This window comes from Podarcis melisellensis (genome assembly GCF_964234715.1).
Source record: "Podarcis melisellensis genome assembly, chromosome: 5".
Classification (NCBI taxonomy): Eukaryota; Metazoa; Chordata; class Lepidosauria; order Squamata; family Lacertidae; genus Podarcis; species Podarcis melisellensis.
Genome location: NC_138537.1, coordinates 98,361,336 through 98,377,003, shown reverse-complemented (window position 1 = coordinate 98,377,003; position 15,668 = coordinate 98,361,336). Strand labels below are relative to the sequence as shown.

The window sequence follows — 15,668 nt, the reverse complement described above, 5'->3', positions numbered from 1 at the left end:
AATGTATGTGATCTGTGGAAGGTTTGACAGAATTCAGAGTTTGCTTGTTGGTAATGTAGAAGGCAAAGGAGGACCTTCTGTCTCCTGAATGGTTGTATTTGGGAGAAACATTTTCTGGTGGGAACTGCAGGATTCCTAAGCTTGGGTTTTTCTATCTGTTGCTCACTCAACACCCCTTTCTCTAGAATTTTCCACCCAGTAAAGACCATAGAAGGATCCACAGAGAAGACTGAAGCTTCTCGGTCCCTTGGTCTACTGAGCTCATTATTGTCTTTTCTGACCAGTACCAGCTGTCTAAGGTCTCAGGCAGATGCCTTTCCTAACCCACAACCCAAGATCATTTGATCAAGGATGCCAGATGACTGACGCTACAACCTTATGCATGCAAAGCATTAACTCTGCTATGGGCCTGTTACGGAAAAATCTAGGTGTGAGGCTGCTCAGTCCCCCATCTCGTCGGGCAGAGACCGCGATCCCTGGGGAATAAAGGAAGGAGTCCAGCCACCAACCGGAGCAAATAGCTGTAGACCAAAGTTTATTGCGCAACAGGTTCAAAGACGAATTTTGAACGCCGAGGATGGGGTGACAATGACTTTTAAAACTTTCCCACCATATCCCAGAATACAGTTCATACAGCATCATTGCGACATCACTGTCATGTCACAAAAGGGGAGGGGTAGACAGGGGTTACACTAGTTTAACCTTGGCAAACATGTCTAGACAAGTCCTTGGTACAAGATTAGCATAAGCAGACATGTCAGGGCAAGACCCAGGTATAAGGTTAGCATAGGCATAGACCTCTGAAGTCCCACCACCCAAAAGTACAATAGAACTTCCTTTGCATGTCTGAATCCCGAGGCAAGTCTGGTGAGGGGATTAGGCTTTCCTTGGCCAACAATCAGCTCAGCAATTGTCATCTCTGGGAACTTCCTGAAGTCCCTTTCAAGGGGAAAATAGCTTTGGAATGGAGGAAACTGGCAAAGGAGTCGATTTTATATTATTTTTAAAGCTAGTTAACTTCCCTGGGATGTCAAGTTGAAAGGATACATTCACGAATAATATTTGTAACATTTAACTTTAAAGATGTGCCCCCTCCACCTGCACTACAGAGCCCCTGTGGTGCCTTGGCAAAGCAATGGGAGTTGTGAACCCGGAATTCCCTGCTTATGATCTTCTTACCCCTCTTCCATGAACTCAGTTAAGGGGTTTTGACGGGGCCACCTCTGCTGCAGAGCAATGCTGACATTCCCCAGAACTGCTCCAAAAAGTGGACATGAAGTGCTTGGGCATTCTAAACCGCTATATACAATTATTAGACTCCATTATTCTGCACAGAAATATTAGCAGTTCCAGACAGGAAATTAATTTCTTCTTTTCATTTCCCACAATAAAGTAGCCAGATGCACTAGGTGTGCTTTGGCATACGTAAGTCTGACATTCGCTTCTAAACAATGGTGGGGATGAGGTAAAAGGCTGGGAAACATCTTCCCCATTGCTTGCTAGACAAGCTCATTGGGTGTAAGTTAGCCAGCTCCATTATAATCAATGGGAATTTCCCCATTGACTTTAATGGGAAACAGATTGTTTCATCCATATTTCTTATTTGCAATTACTTTCAGAGATTTTCCAGGGGAGAAAACTGGGTTAGTGAAATTATAACAGATGAAAAAGTCACGTGCCTTGAGTCTTGGAAAGTTTCCACCAAAGTTTCAAATTGTTAAGGAACTCCAAACATTATAGAATGCCTATGCCAAAACAGGCCAGTTTAGGATATGACATTTGAAATTACATGTATTCAAAACTGATAGTTCATAGAGATTTGGATCCTTCCTAATTTTTGTAAATAATTTCTTTAATTATATACCCGGCTTTCCAATCCCTACTTTTTGTTGTTAGAATGACAAATTCTGTTTACAAATTATATGTTTTCATTTTAAATATAGTATAGTCTTCTGCCCATACATGCCATGTTTCTTATTTAATCTGATTCACTGGCTCATTATTCTAAAATAATACAAGAGTCTCCTTCCCATACAAGAAACCACAAGGATGATGGGACTGAAACTGCCTTGGTCACACTGGTCGATGATTCCCGGCAGGCTAGGGACAAAGGTGAGAGCTGTTTCCTAGTTCTGCTGGATCTCTCAGCGGCCTTTGACACCATCAACCAAAACATCCTTCTGGACCGTCTTGAGGGGCTGGGAGCTGGGGGCACTGTTATACGGTGGTTCCACTCCTTTCTCCTGGGCCGTGTTCAGAAAGTGGTATTAGGGGTTGAGTGTTCAGACCCCTGGGCTCTCACTTGTGGGGTGCTTCAGGGTTCTGTCCTCTCCCCCATGCTTTTTAATATCTATATGAAGCCGCTGGGAGAGATCATCAGGGGGTTTGGGTTTGGTGTTCATCAATATGCAAATGATACCCAGCTCTACCTCGCCTTTAAATCAGAACCAGTGAAGGCAGTGAATGTCCTGTGTGAGTGCCTGGAGGTGGCTGGAGGATGGATGGCGGCTAACAGATTGAGGTTGAATCCTGACAAGACAGAAGTACTGTTTTGGGGGGAACAGGGGGAGCAGGTGTGGGGGACTTCCTGGTCCTGAATGGGGTAACTGTGCCCCTGAAGGACCACGTGTGCCGCCGGGGAGTCATTTTGGACTCACAGTTGTCCATGGAGGCGCAGGTTAATTCTGTGTCCAGGGCAGCTGTTTACCAGCTCCTTCTGGTACGCAGGATGAGACCCTACCACCCCGCAGACTGTCTCGCCAGAGTGGGGCATTCTCTAGTTATCTCCCGCTTGGACTACTGCAATGCGCTCTACGTGGGGCTACCTTTGAAGGTGACTTGGAAACTGCAATTAATCCAGGATGCGGCAGCTAGACTGGTGACTGGGTGTGGCTGCTGGGACCATATAACACCAGTTCTGAGAAATCTGCATTGGCTCCCAGTACGTTTCCGAGCACAATTCAAAGTGTTGGTGCTGACCTTTAAAGCCCTAAACAGCCTCGGCCCAGTAGACCTGAAGGAGCGTCTCCATCCCCATCATTCAGCCTGGACACTGAGATCCAGCACCAAGGGCCTTCTGGCAGTTCCCTCATTGCCAGCCCTGTGGAACGCCCTCCCATCAGATGTCAAGGAAATAAGCAGCTATCTTATCTTTAAAAGACATCTGAAGGCAGCCCTGTTTAGGGAAGTTTTTAATATTTAATGCTGTATTGTATTTAACACTCAATTGGGAGCCGCCCAGAGTGGCTGGGGAAACTCTGCCAGATGGGTGGGGCATAAATAATAAATTATTATATATTATTATATCCCGGTTTGTGTGTGTGGTAGCTTCTGATTGGGATCATACAGAGGGGCAGATTTTGTGAAACATCACCTGGTTTTGTTAAATTGTGACAAATGAACCATTGCAATAGTGAAAATCATCATGCTTCCCCCACGCCCCAGTCATGGAAGCACCAGTTCATCCTGTTTTTTATATTTTGTAATGGGGGGGGTACTCTTTCTATCCCCCAGCAGGATGATCCGGGTAGCTATTTGAGAGTCTCCCTTGGAGACACGCCAAAGCCTGAGCCTATGCATCTTCCAGAAATGTGCAACCCATTAAAAATAATATATCAACTTGAGGTTGGGTAGTTAGTGCACGGACTGTGGAACTCACTCCCACGAGGAGGCAGTGATGGCTACCAACTTGGATGAGAAAATTTGTGGGAGGAGAAGTCTATTGAAGGCCATGGGGGTTATGCTCCGCCTTCCACAGCCCGAGGCAGCAAATGCTTCCGAATGGCAGTTGCTGGAAACCACAGGAGGAGTGCCTTGTCTTGCGCTGGAGTCCTGCTTGCTGGTTTCCCCCACAGGCATCTGCTTGGCTAGAAGAATAATGATGATCATGATAATAATTTTATTATTTATACCCGCCCGCAATCTGGCTGGGTGGCTGCTGTGATGCTGGACCAGAAGGGCCACGGGGCTGAGGCAGCTGGCTCTTCTTATGTCTGATGCACAGAGCACTAGAGCTACTCTATGCACGTCTGGCCTAGGAGCTCGTGGCATTCATACAACACAGAGGCGGGGGTGGGCGGACGCTTTCCCTGTGAAAACCTGTTCTTACGAGGTGCCAGACCACGAGGTCGGGGCGTGTGGAGGAGCCCTTTGGGTCGGGGTGTGGCGAGTGCAGAGGGAAGAGTCAAGGACCCTCAGGATACTATTCTGGGCCTGATCCAGGTTCTCACGTAGCTGCATTGCTTTATACTTTCCGGATATCTCATGATCGTCTTATAAAGTGCGGTGTTCTATTTTATAAATCAAGCAGGAACAGGACTGGTTTCTTTTTGTTCTCTAAGCTCTCTCTTGGCGATAAAAGGGAAAATCGCGCGAGCCAGGGGGGGGGGGGAGCTGGGAGGCCAGGCCGGGTCCCCCCCGCCCCCCGCCTCCTCGGGGCGCCATGACTTCAGCCGCTCGACCCCCCTCGTGGGCGCGCCCATTGGCTGCCAGCCCCGGCGGCGGCGTCTCCTCCTCCTCCCGGCCGCGTGTTGCAGGAAGTGCTGGTCGGGCGCCGCAGCCTCTCAGCTGATCGGGGAGCGGAAGCGCCTCCCCGCTCGGACGGCGCCGGACTTTGCCTGGGGCAGCGCGCCGGGAACATCTGGCTGCTTGGGGGCCATGGAAGAGGAGCCGAGCCGAGGCGCGCCGCTGTCCTTCCCGCGGGGTCCCCGGCTCAGCCCTTAGCCGGAGACTCGCCCTCTCTCCTGCTCCGCGCAAGGCAGGAAAAAGACAGATATAGATATATTAACGAAGATTCCTCGCCGACCTCGAAAGAGAGGAGGAGGAAGGAAGGAAGGGGGAAGTCCTGCCGCGGCTCCCCCTCCCCGGCAGACTGCGATGAGCGCATCTCGGGGGGCGTCGGCATGGCATCCTTCAAGCCCTTCGGCCAGGCTGGGCCGAGAGAAGACGAGGAGGACGGAGGCGACTTGGACCGATCTCTCCAGCAGATGCTTCGCGCGATAGTGGAGGAGAGGAACCGCGTCAACATCCGCCAGGAGATCAGCGGGCTGGGTGAGTGAGTGAGTGAGTGAGGGGCCGGGGGCTTCCCTGCGAGGAAGAGGAGGGCCGACACCCCGTCAGGGCAGCTCTCTGCCCCGATGCGCCTCCCTAGCGCTGCGTGTTGCTGCTGAAACAGAATAGACGCAGCAGCGCGTAGCTTGGGCTGCTGGCCTTTGCCACCTTTTCAGATTGGAAGAGACAGACCAACAGGGCCAAAGGCAACCTGGTAGCCACAGAAACCTGGCAGCAGACCCCTCTTCGTGCCGTGGAGATAAGGGAGGAGGGGGAGTTCATATGCTGCGTTTCTCGGAGCGGGCGAGGCTGCTGTCAAAGGCACAGAACCAAGACATCGCTCTCTCTTTCTTGTTATAAAAGTGGCAGCCCAGTTTTGGGCTACTTTATAGATCCATATCTTTTAGGGTGTGAACCAGATGCAAAGGAGGCCTACTTAATTTCTAAGAAGAAGGCATGCCAGTACCCAGGTCTGTTTGGAAACAGGCGAATCCTTCCGCCAGATTCCTGATAAGATTGAGCTCTTTGTCGATATTTAGTGGGGAAGGAAATGTACTCTGCACTTGCTCAAGGACGCATTGGTTCCTGTCCCTCCTTGATAGGTTTCAAGGGTTAAAATATGCCAGAGGTGGGCCCAGGAGCATATAAACCACATAAGAGAATACAAGACTCCTTGTACTCCCCCCTCCCAAAGATTTTTATTTACCTAAACAAGAAAAAAGGTAATTTTAGGAGATATTCTCATGACAAACTGCCCCTCCCCTCATGTTCACTTCAGGGATTCCTGCTCAGCTGATAAGCAGATGCTGAAAGCAGGGTGGGAATTTGTGTCTGCTGGTGATCTGTGAATATAACAGTGGGAAGCATGTATTATTCTGTTAGCTAACCCACATCACATGCTCTTATGTAGGTATGAGAAACAGCATGCTAAGCAGTTCTTAGAAGCACTCTGCCTGTCAAAATAAGGTTACTAGGCCCCAAAATCCACATGTTTGAGGTTTCTGTCTATTGCTTCAATGTATAGTTGATGCCTGTTGCTCCCTTAACAATGTCGAAAACCCGCAATGGAGCAGTACATGACTGTCTTGAGGTTGCTTGTCTAGATTTGACAAAGTTTGTCTTATCTTCCGGTTGTTAAATTGATCAGGAGACCCTTGTAAGTGGCCACTAGTCCAACTGCTTGTGGCAAAAGAGAACTGTCTCCCCACAGAGAGGCCTTTGCAAGCGGTGAGAGAGTCTGGGTTCTGTTTTCCCTTCAGTCTGTGTTTGCCTCAGGCTAGCAGAGATATGCCTGTCTGAGCTATTAAACGTTTTTGTTGGGCTATTTACTAGTCTGAGCTAGATGGTGGGAGAAGACAGCTAGATAGCAGGAAAGGGATGGAGAGTGTGCATTTCTGGTGGCTCCCTGGAAAGGACTGCAGCAGCATTATAGCTTAATTGAAATCCACATGGCTTGGTTCTCCCTCTTTCCCCACCTCTTTTACTTACACACTTGCTCAGATAGCCAGCATAGAGCCTTTTCTTCATTGTCTCTCTTATCTCTGACTCATGGCTGTAATTTATGGTGCATGGATCCTGTTGTCAGAGCAGGAGCCGCAGGAGCATTTTGCATGTGCGGACTCTGCCTAACAGCTGAGATCTCACATCACATGGAAACAATCCATAGCCATCTGTGAGGGAATTTGATAAAGCAGCATTGATTTTATTTCTCTGGGAGAAAACAAACTGGGAAACAAAACTGAAGCTTTATGCTGAGAGAATAAAGCTGGCTCTGTACTTCTGTATCTAGAAGGCCATGCAAACAAGAGTATCTTTTTCTCTCCCCACATCCCACCCCCCAAAAAGAAATTGGACCTTGACTGCTTCCTGTGTTGATCCAACACCTGCTGTGTGTTCTGAGGTCTATGTCTGGATAGGATCTGGCCTAATCTCTGTGTAAATAGGTTAAGAGCTTTAAAAGTAATCTGTTTTCTGTTGCTTCTAATATCCTTTGAAGATGTTGGTCAAAACTTCTAACAGGTTTGCCTTGCTTACTCTCCTAGGAATACATTCCTGTAGAACAGCTGAGTTATTTTGTCCTCCCTCCCCCACCTCAAATCATAAAATTTATTTGGGGGCACAACAGAGTTTCACTTTCCCAGTGGAAACATCAGTAATGGTACACAACATTCCCTGAGCCTGTGGACCACTGCAGGTCGCCTGCTTGCCTATGTGCAGTCACAAGTTGCTTGGGTTCTATGGGGCTCTCAGGGTTCACAGAAGGTCAAGATGAGGTCCAACAGCCCCACGTGAAAGAAGTGGACACTCTAGAGCACTTTCTAAAATCGTCCATAGCGTTCATGGATGTTTCTGCAATGAACTTTTATCTGAATCAAATGAGTGACTTTTCTGTAACGTTGCCTTTTGGTTGTACTGCCATTGTAGCTGCTTTATTGCAACAAATTAGGCATTCAGAGTGGCCAGCCCCTAGCCAAGTTTAAGTGACTGGGAGTGGCTGCCAAGACCACATAACACCGGTCCTGAAAGACCTACATTGGCTCCCAGTACGTTTCCGAGCACAATTCAAAGTGTTGGTGCTGACCTTTAAAGCCCTAAACGGCCTTGGCCTAGTATACTTAAAGGAGCGTCTCCACCCCCATCGTTCAGCCTGGACACTGTTCACCTCCGAGGGTCTTCTGGTGGTTCCCTCACTGCGAGAAGTCAAGCTACAGGGAACCAGGCAGAAGGCCTTCTCTGTAGTGGCACCTGCCCTGGGGCACGCCCTCCCACCAGATGTCAAGGAAATAAACAACCACCCGACTTTTAGAAGGCATCTGAAGGCAGCCCTGTTTAGAGAAGTTTTTAATGCTTGATTCTATTTTTAATATTCTGTTGGGAGCTGCCCAGAGTAGCTGGGGTATAAATAAATTATTATTGTTGTTGTCGTTGTTAAAGTTGCATTCTGCCCTCTCTGTTTCTCTTTTGTGTGCTGCCACTACCTTGTGTCTGATGTGCCACCGTAGTGCCAAGATGTCTTGGACTGACCAGCAGTTCTTACACAGCACCTGAATTCTGTCCCAGTGTTTGATAATGTACCAGTTCTCTGGTTATTGTCAGACTGAGTCATATATTGTTGTTGGGTGTGTGTGAAATCACAAGCTTATTAGATGGTTTGATGCTCTTTTGTTTAGCTTTTCTTCCCACCTCCATCTCTATCTGAATCAGACCCTCCCTGCTATGAGTGACTTCATAGTGTCTGTCAGGGTCTAAGTGAACTACCTTTGGGTCTGTGCAAATACAGTAGAGGCTAAAGATTCTCTATGCTTGTTGTTCATACTAGGCGCTTCTTTAGAAAATAGTAAGCTTGAGAAAATCTATACAGCCCAATCCATCTCTTTAGAAGCTTATTGTGAAATAACTGCCAAGGAAGGCAATGTGGGTAGCTTGGGATTCTGAATATAATACTATTCTCTGTCAAAGTGACTTAGGTTATGTATTCATTTTTGCTCTTGCAGTTTTTCCAGTGCAAATATGTATGAACTTGCATGTGACCACATCTGTAAAATGTTTGCAGTCACAAGGTAAAATAATGAAGCTGTATCTAAGTGTAGGCCAGTCATCAGTTTTGACCAGTCCCTTTCACTTCAGGAATGTTGCCCGCTATTTACATCTTTGTTCTATACGTTCAGTCTTATGTTTTTAATGTAGTACTGTAAATAAATCTAGCCAAGTTTTCATTTTCTCTTTATGTTAACACATAAAGAGTCATGTTGTATCTCCATTTCCAGCTATTTCAGCAATAAACTGCATGCTCCTGCCTACTGGAGCTGTTTATTTTAATTACATCAGGAGATCTGATCCTCAATCTGTGACATCACATATAAGTGGGGTCATTGTAACAGTGAAAAAGTCTGTTAAAATATCAGATGTCCATATAGCATCATCTCACATAAGCAGGGCAATTTGTGTTCTGCTTTTAAAACAGAAAGGGAGAAATCCTGCACAGAGATTAATCATATTTGCATAGGGCTAATTACTTTGCCTAATTTGTGGCCAAACTGCATGTCAGAGTTCAAAAACAAACATACATACATGGTTACTTTTATTTTTTAGGAAAAGCGGCTGGGGGGCCCTGAAAGTGCCATTAGCAGGGGCCCAATCTAGATTGGGAATATGGTGCTGGTTCAGTGACTCACCAGGCTCCGTTCCCTTCGGAATAAAAGTAGTGTGACCCTATTCTTTTTTTGCTGGTTATGAAAAGGGCAAAAACCCATGCACCTAAAAATGGGGCTTGCTGTGCATCTTTGTAATTTCCATGGGAAATTATTGGATGAGCCTTGACAATGTGGGATGCAGTGAGGTACAATACTGGCTTCCCTCTTCTATCCAGACACCAAAGAGCAGGGGCTCCTGAGGCAGAGGCAGCAGATACCTTGATCTGCTATCCCTGATAGAAACACCACGCGGAGCGCCTGCCTTGTCCTCTTCCTTTAATCTGCTTTGCCTGCTGCAAGAGTGGTTGATGATTTTGGCAAATGTGCCAGATTTAGACGAAAGTGTGAGTCAGTGCCAGTCCAGTACCTATTGCAGTATACATGCCAAGCCCTGTGCTTTGGCGCGTGTGTCAGAAAAGTATTGCTGGATCAGACCAGGGATCAACTGGGTGACCCCCCACTCACGCTGGCCAGCTACGGCTCTTTGTCTCCAGTCTGTTGTTGGGTTGCCCTCCCTCCATGCCCAAGTGTGGATCGTGCCAACTTTGGCTGACAGAATCTGGCAACATCTGGATGGCCTCAGGTTCCCTGTCTCTAGTTTAGAGGGATATTTATTGCTGCTTCTGAACATGCAGCTTTTGTTTCACTATTATTATTGAATGGTGCACAAGACAACACATTTATGCTATATAAGTTGCACCAATGTTGTGTTACACGGGTCCCAAGAAACATATGAAAAGCGCATTTCAATTAATTTATCTAAGAATCTCAAAGAATAGAATGAAGTTAAATTATGTAGTTTTTTTCTTTTCATTTGTTGGGGGGGGGCATGTGTTTTTGTAACTAATGTAACACACTAAACCATCATACATTTTAGTGTCCTAAGCTCATCTAATTTTGTTCCTAACGGAAAATTTATTGTCATTTCTCCAAATGAGAAACCAAAACTATCAATACAATAAAGGGCAATTAACCTAGACTCTGTTTTCTTGAGAGATTTTTAAAATGTACTTGGGGGGGGGGAATTAGAGAAATTCTGAGTAATGCTTTGCTTATCATGCTTCTGGTTGTTTTATTCACGTGTAGAATACCATTTTGAGAAACTTTTGCCAGATACTGAACTTTGGAAATTTCACTATATGTGAAAATGAAAAATGGGACAGTAGATTGACATGTTCATGGAATTCCCCTATTATCTTACAACAAATTACAAATGTGTTTTGGATAATGTTGGATTAAAATCCCACCAATGGAAATAGAGAAAGTGTACAGTAGAGAGACTCTCTCTCTCTCTCTCTCTCTCTCTCTCTCTCTCTCTCTCTCTCTCTCTCTTCTCTCTCTCTTCTCTCTCTCTCTCCCTCAAGGTCTAGGGTGGGGAGGGCATCCTTGTGCTGGCCTTGAACCCAGCAGGTGTAGCCATCAAGAAGGATGAGAAGGTGTCTCTGCTGACCAGGTGACTAACTTTGATGACTCCTGACTCAGGATGGCAAGGGTGGAAAAGAAGCAGCAGCAAAGCAGCATGCTACTGTGCATTAGAGTTTGAGGTGCAGTTTCCATGCACTCACCCGCCTGGAAATATTGCTTCTGAAGGCCCAGGGAAAGGGCCTGGTCTTAGAGACTTCCCTAGCATGCATCAGAACACAGTGCCTCTTAAGAAAGCACCCTTGTGCCTCTCCAAATGGCAATACAGGATGGGGTTTTACAGGAGACAGCGAAGAATAGGGACTGTCTTTGGAAAAGAGAGCGAGAATACGTTGTTTTTCCTTGGTGAGTGGCTGTCAAGCCCAAGTCAGCTTTAAGGCTAAAACAGCCCAAGGAGGGAGAGCAGGAGAAGCCCAGCAGTTGGCACCTGGGCAGCAGGCTGAGCAGGTGTGCAAGTCTCTCTGGGCACAGTCTTCACCACTATTTGCAGATGGAGTGCCCTTCTGTTTGAATTGTTGCAATCCTTCCTTTCTGTCTATCTATCTATATATAAACATGTGCAAATGTGTGCCCTCTTTTTTCCTCCTGGCCATCTAAAATTGGCCACCCACCTATTTCTTTGTCATCTGTGTCACACCTAGCATAGTAATCTGTGATTATCTCCATTAGATACTTCTCCAGTAGAAATGGTAATACAGTACATAATTCCCTCATGCTTTGCATAATTCATGCCAGATTTGTAAAGGATTTATCCTTTTGTGTGAGACACTGTTACTTAACCTTAACTTCATCAAGAAGGTTGTGGGCTGTTTTTCGTGTGAGAGTTTGTGCAGAACACTCTGGGAGGGCGGCTTGCTTTCACTCAGAACACAATTTCCTTGCTAGGGCTGAGCCCTAGAATAAGTTGAGGTGGTGTCTGTCAGTATTGACTGGTCATTGTAGCCAGAATTCATGCCTGTGAGCCAATGGAGAGGATTTCCAAGGGATGTAGTTGGTAAACAGGCTTGAACCTTGCAAGGTTCAGTTGCAGAAAAATGAAAAGCACTGGCTCTTTAAGGAATAACAATCTATCTGAGTAATAATGTTTTGTGTCTGGAATTGACATATGCTTCCTTGTTTGCCACATCATCCTTCCACATGAGGTTGGGTCATTGTGAGTGGCAGCTTATTTTGGGCACACATACAACCTCAGTCCTGCCTAATTCAGATAATTGTTTTCCTTAGAAAGGCCTCCCTCCCTCAGTGAGGGTCAATTCCATTCTTTCCTTCTCAACAAGTGGGCCCTTCAACAAAATGTTGCAGTATCGATGACATGTAGGGCTGTTTTGAGCCCTAGGCAAGGTTAACAACTTGCACCGGCAACCCCCCCCCCCGCATTGCTAAATTCAGTTTTCAAAAACAGATGTATTGTAGAAAAAAAATGAAAACTACAAAACTTGAAATTGCTAAATTTATTTTAAATTGCAAGAATATATAATACAACAACCTTTAATTATCTTTCTGAAATGCAAAAGAAGACCCATATCTCACTTTCCATTCCTTTTCCTTTGCAAATTTCCCAACCAATTATTTCAAGTCGAGCCCTGATGCTTGGGCATGTTGAATGGATATAGCTGCCAAGCCAACAACTAGTTTCTTCTGCAACATTGTTGAGCGTATGTAAGTTTTTATAAGTTTGAGCTTTGAGAAATTGCGTTCGCCACTTGCCACTGACTTGGGAAGAAGTTTGAGAACGATCCTTAGAGCAACAGAAACATTAGGCACATTATCCAGGAGTTTTTATTGTAGTATGAAGAGAAGTTCTCCTTGTAGCTGCATAGACTTTGGAAGTCTTTGAACTATTGTTATAAGTTCACAGCACAGATCTTCAGCATCAATATTTTTGCAGTAGTGGTTTTTCCAAATTCTCACAGGCATTAAGTACATCTTCAGTAGATTATTTTTTGTTGTTGTTGATACTGTATATATCATACAGGTAGCCAAATAGGGAATTATAATGTTGTAACTTTTGGAATCTCTCTTCAACATAACCACTAATCTGCTCTATGGACTATCTATTTCAATTATACGTAAACAACAATTCTAATGTATGAATTACTTCAAAAAAGATAAAAGTAAAAGATTATCAGAAATTTATACGATATAACCAAAACTAATCTGTATAAAACACCCTTTCCCTCAATGGAGAGTACTGCTCCTCTCTTGAGTTCTGTACCCTCAGCATCTGCCTAGTTGGCCCTGCTGAGCCTGTGGCAAAAGGGTGTAGATAACACAAAAGTTAGCTCCAAAGGCAGGAATCCCTAATTCCAAGTGTTTCTCATCTGGAATATTTTAATAGTTCAATAGTTCAGTTTGCAGCCGAGCCAATGGATTTGGCTGAGGGGAGGCGAGAGGAGACAAACGTAAGTCATCCTACTTCTGGTGTGCATTTAACAGTGGATTTTGAGCATAGCCGCCCTGCCACTTGAAATAGAGGTATAATGATCAACTACATTGCAGGCTTGTTGTGCATTATTTTCTCAGACCAACCTGCAATCTGAAGATAAAAACAATGGATAGCTGTAGCCCATCTCTCAACCTGTGATGGGGTCCAGTATCTCTGGACAACACTGGAAGCTTGTTTTTTGGAGCCTGACCAGCGTATGAGCTACACAGCAGGGCTTTCATAAGACACTCTTTCCTAACCTTCAGTTTGGAGGATAATGGGCTGTATTTGCTGTGAAAATTTGCACTGGCACTTACATTTTTAAACTTCTGCTAAAGAAGAACTGAATTAGAGTAGGAGCTCTTGTCTTTGCTGCTGCCTTTTGGGCTTTGGGAGGGTGGATTTGCTGTTGCCCAGTTGTGCCTTTATTAAAATACAGGATTTCTTGAATCATTTTCTGTTGCAGCGGACATATAAAAATTGCTTTACACTGTGAATCAGGAAGTGACCTTTCCTGACATTGGTGCTTTCTTCATAATGTGTCTCTGCCCCCCTATTTCAATTGGCACCCCCCCATCTGAGCCACTGAACATTCTGTACTTTTAAGTTACTTATGGGGCAGTTCCACCCCCCCAGATTTTTTCTGCAGTTTGTGGTATTCTGCACACCTCCTGCTCACCCCATTGTCTGCTGATGCCTCCCTCATGTATGAATGGTGTCTTTTGAGTTACGTAAGTGTGAGCCTGGTATATGGAATTGATGTGGGAACTCTTCAATGTAGTCTGTTCCTATGTCAAACTTGTAATGGCTGAATTCAGAAAATACGTGGGACAAATGGATGGTGATGTTTAAATCTCTTTTATTACTGTAGTGAGGAATAAAAAAAATAAAAGGTTAAAGCTGGCAGCTCTTTCTATCAATGTGTAGCTACAGTTTTGTAAGCAAAAGGTACCTTGCACTTTCTTCAACATCCACAGTCAGACTTTGGCAACATGCGCATCTATGTAAATGTAATCGGCTTTAATTGATGAAAAAGCAGGTCACTAAAATTCTCTATTTGATTGTTGGACCTATTAATTTGTGTGTCAAATATATTTTTGATAACCGTTGAAAAACAACACTACTGTTGCATTTACTGAAACAGTGTTTGGATTTCTGAAACTGTACAAAGGGGAAGGAGGGGTGATCTAGGTTAATTGGTGGCTGGCAGCCTGGAAAGAGGATTGTCTTGTCTGCTTTGTTTCTTAGTCTTGCAGCTTGCTGAAAAAGAAAAAGGAATGTGAGCAGGAAGTTAATAAAGGTTTCTGCTTGCTTGTCAATTCCCCTGGTGGCAGAATTGTGGCATAAAGGCATCCTATGCCTTGTTCCAGAGTTCTGACAGGAGGACATGATTTTAACTCACTCCCCTTGCTCAGCAGACTGGATGATGTCACCCCAGGTCTTGGCTGCACATTGAGGTGTTGCCCTTAACATGCGCATCCTGCTGTTGCTCAGAGCTCTAACTGGCTGTATCTTGGTATCGGTTCTTTCTCTGTTGTATTTTTCCTCGATAGCATCAGCCAGTAGTGTCATGCTGTGCATTCTTGTCTTTGATTTAAAGCGTAGCTTAGAAATATGCACAATTAGTCTCTCTCTCTCTCTCTCTCTCTCTCTCTCTCTCTCTCTCTCTCTCTCTCTCTCTCTCTCTCTCTCTCTCATATCCTCTGGCACCTATAGAAAAGGACCCTTCCTACCATAAGATTTGAGTGATATCCAATGTTAGTCATGCAGTATGACTTAGTTGGATATCAGACCCCTTGCTTTCAGTGTGATAAGCCTTTAGGACACTACCTTCAGATCCCCACCCCCTACATAATCTCCACTTAGAGGAAGCAAACCCTGCATGCTGAGCTTAACAACAACAACATACCTCTTTAAATTCCTTATGGATGAATATTCGGCTGCCATTCATTTGGAAGTGTAGCTCTTGTTTTTCAGATTGGTGTTCGTGTGTTTTACTGTCAGTTGTATACAGGAAGTCACAGAGGGGTGAGCAATCTGTTCTTAGTATTTAACGCCCATTTTATTAGTAAGGAGAACTTGTGGTTTGCTTCTTCTGCTTGTGTTAATTCCCCTTAAGGAAAACAAGAGCTAAAATTTGGGGTGAACTATTCAGAAGGCCAACACATCTCAGTGAGATGTAACCCTATAGCTCTTCATATGTTGTTTTCAGAGTTTACAATTGTTTAAATAGCGAACAGGCTTTTTTTAAAAAAAATATGAAACTACCTTACACAGCCAGACCTTTGATCTGCCCCATTGCCTGTGGTAGTCCAAAGTCTCAGTCAGAGCCTGCCCCCCTCCCCCCGCTCTTCCATCATATCCTTTAACTAAGGATGCCAGGGGTTCTAAGCATGCGATCTGCGCCTGTTTTGTTGTGCTGCTTTAATGAAGGCATTCATGACGGTGCCATTTTTTGTGTGGGGACTTAGATCTCTTCCTGGCAGTAGAATGTGTTTTCTCTTCTATTAATGCAAGATGCCAGAGGTCCAAAGAAAAACCCACATATAACTTTGGCTGCAGTTCAGTACTTTTTTTAA

At 45.1% G+C, this 15,668-nt stretch overlaps 1 protein-coding gene across 2 annotated transcripts in view; it reads left to right on the top strand.

The window, feature by feature from the left end:
* The first annotated feature begins 4,769 nt into the window (after nucleotides 1-4,769).
* Nucleotides 4,770-15,668, top strand: part of KIAA0930 — a 68,449-nt gene continuing 57,550 nt past the window's right edge. For both annotated transcript variants that reach the window (XM_081913354.1, XM_081913355.1), the window contains exon 1: nucleotides 4,770-5,049. In XM_081913354.1, coding sequence (XP_081769480.1) covers nucleotides 4,902-5,049 — 148 coding nt within the window. In that variant the 5' untranslated portion in view covers nucleotides 4,770-4,901. The remainder of the gene's footprint in view (nucleotides 5,050-15,668) is intronic.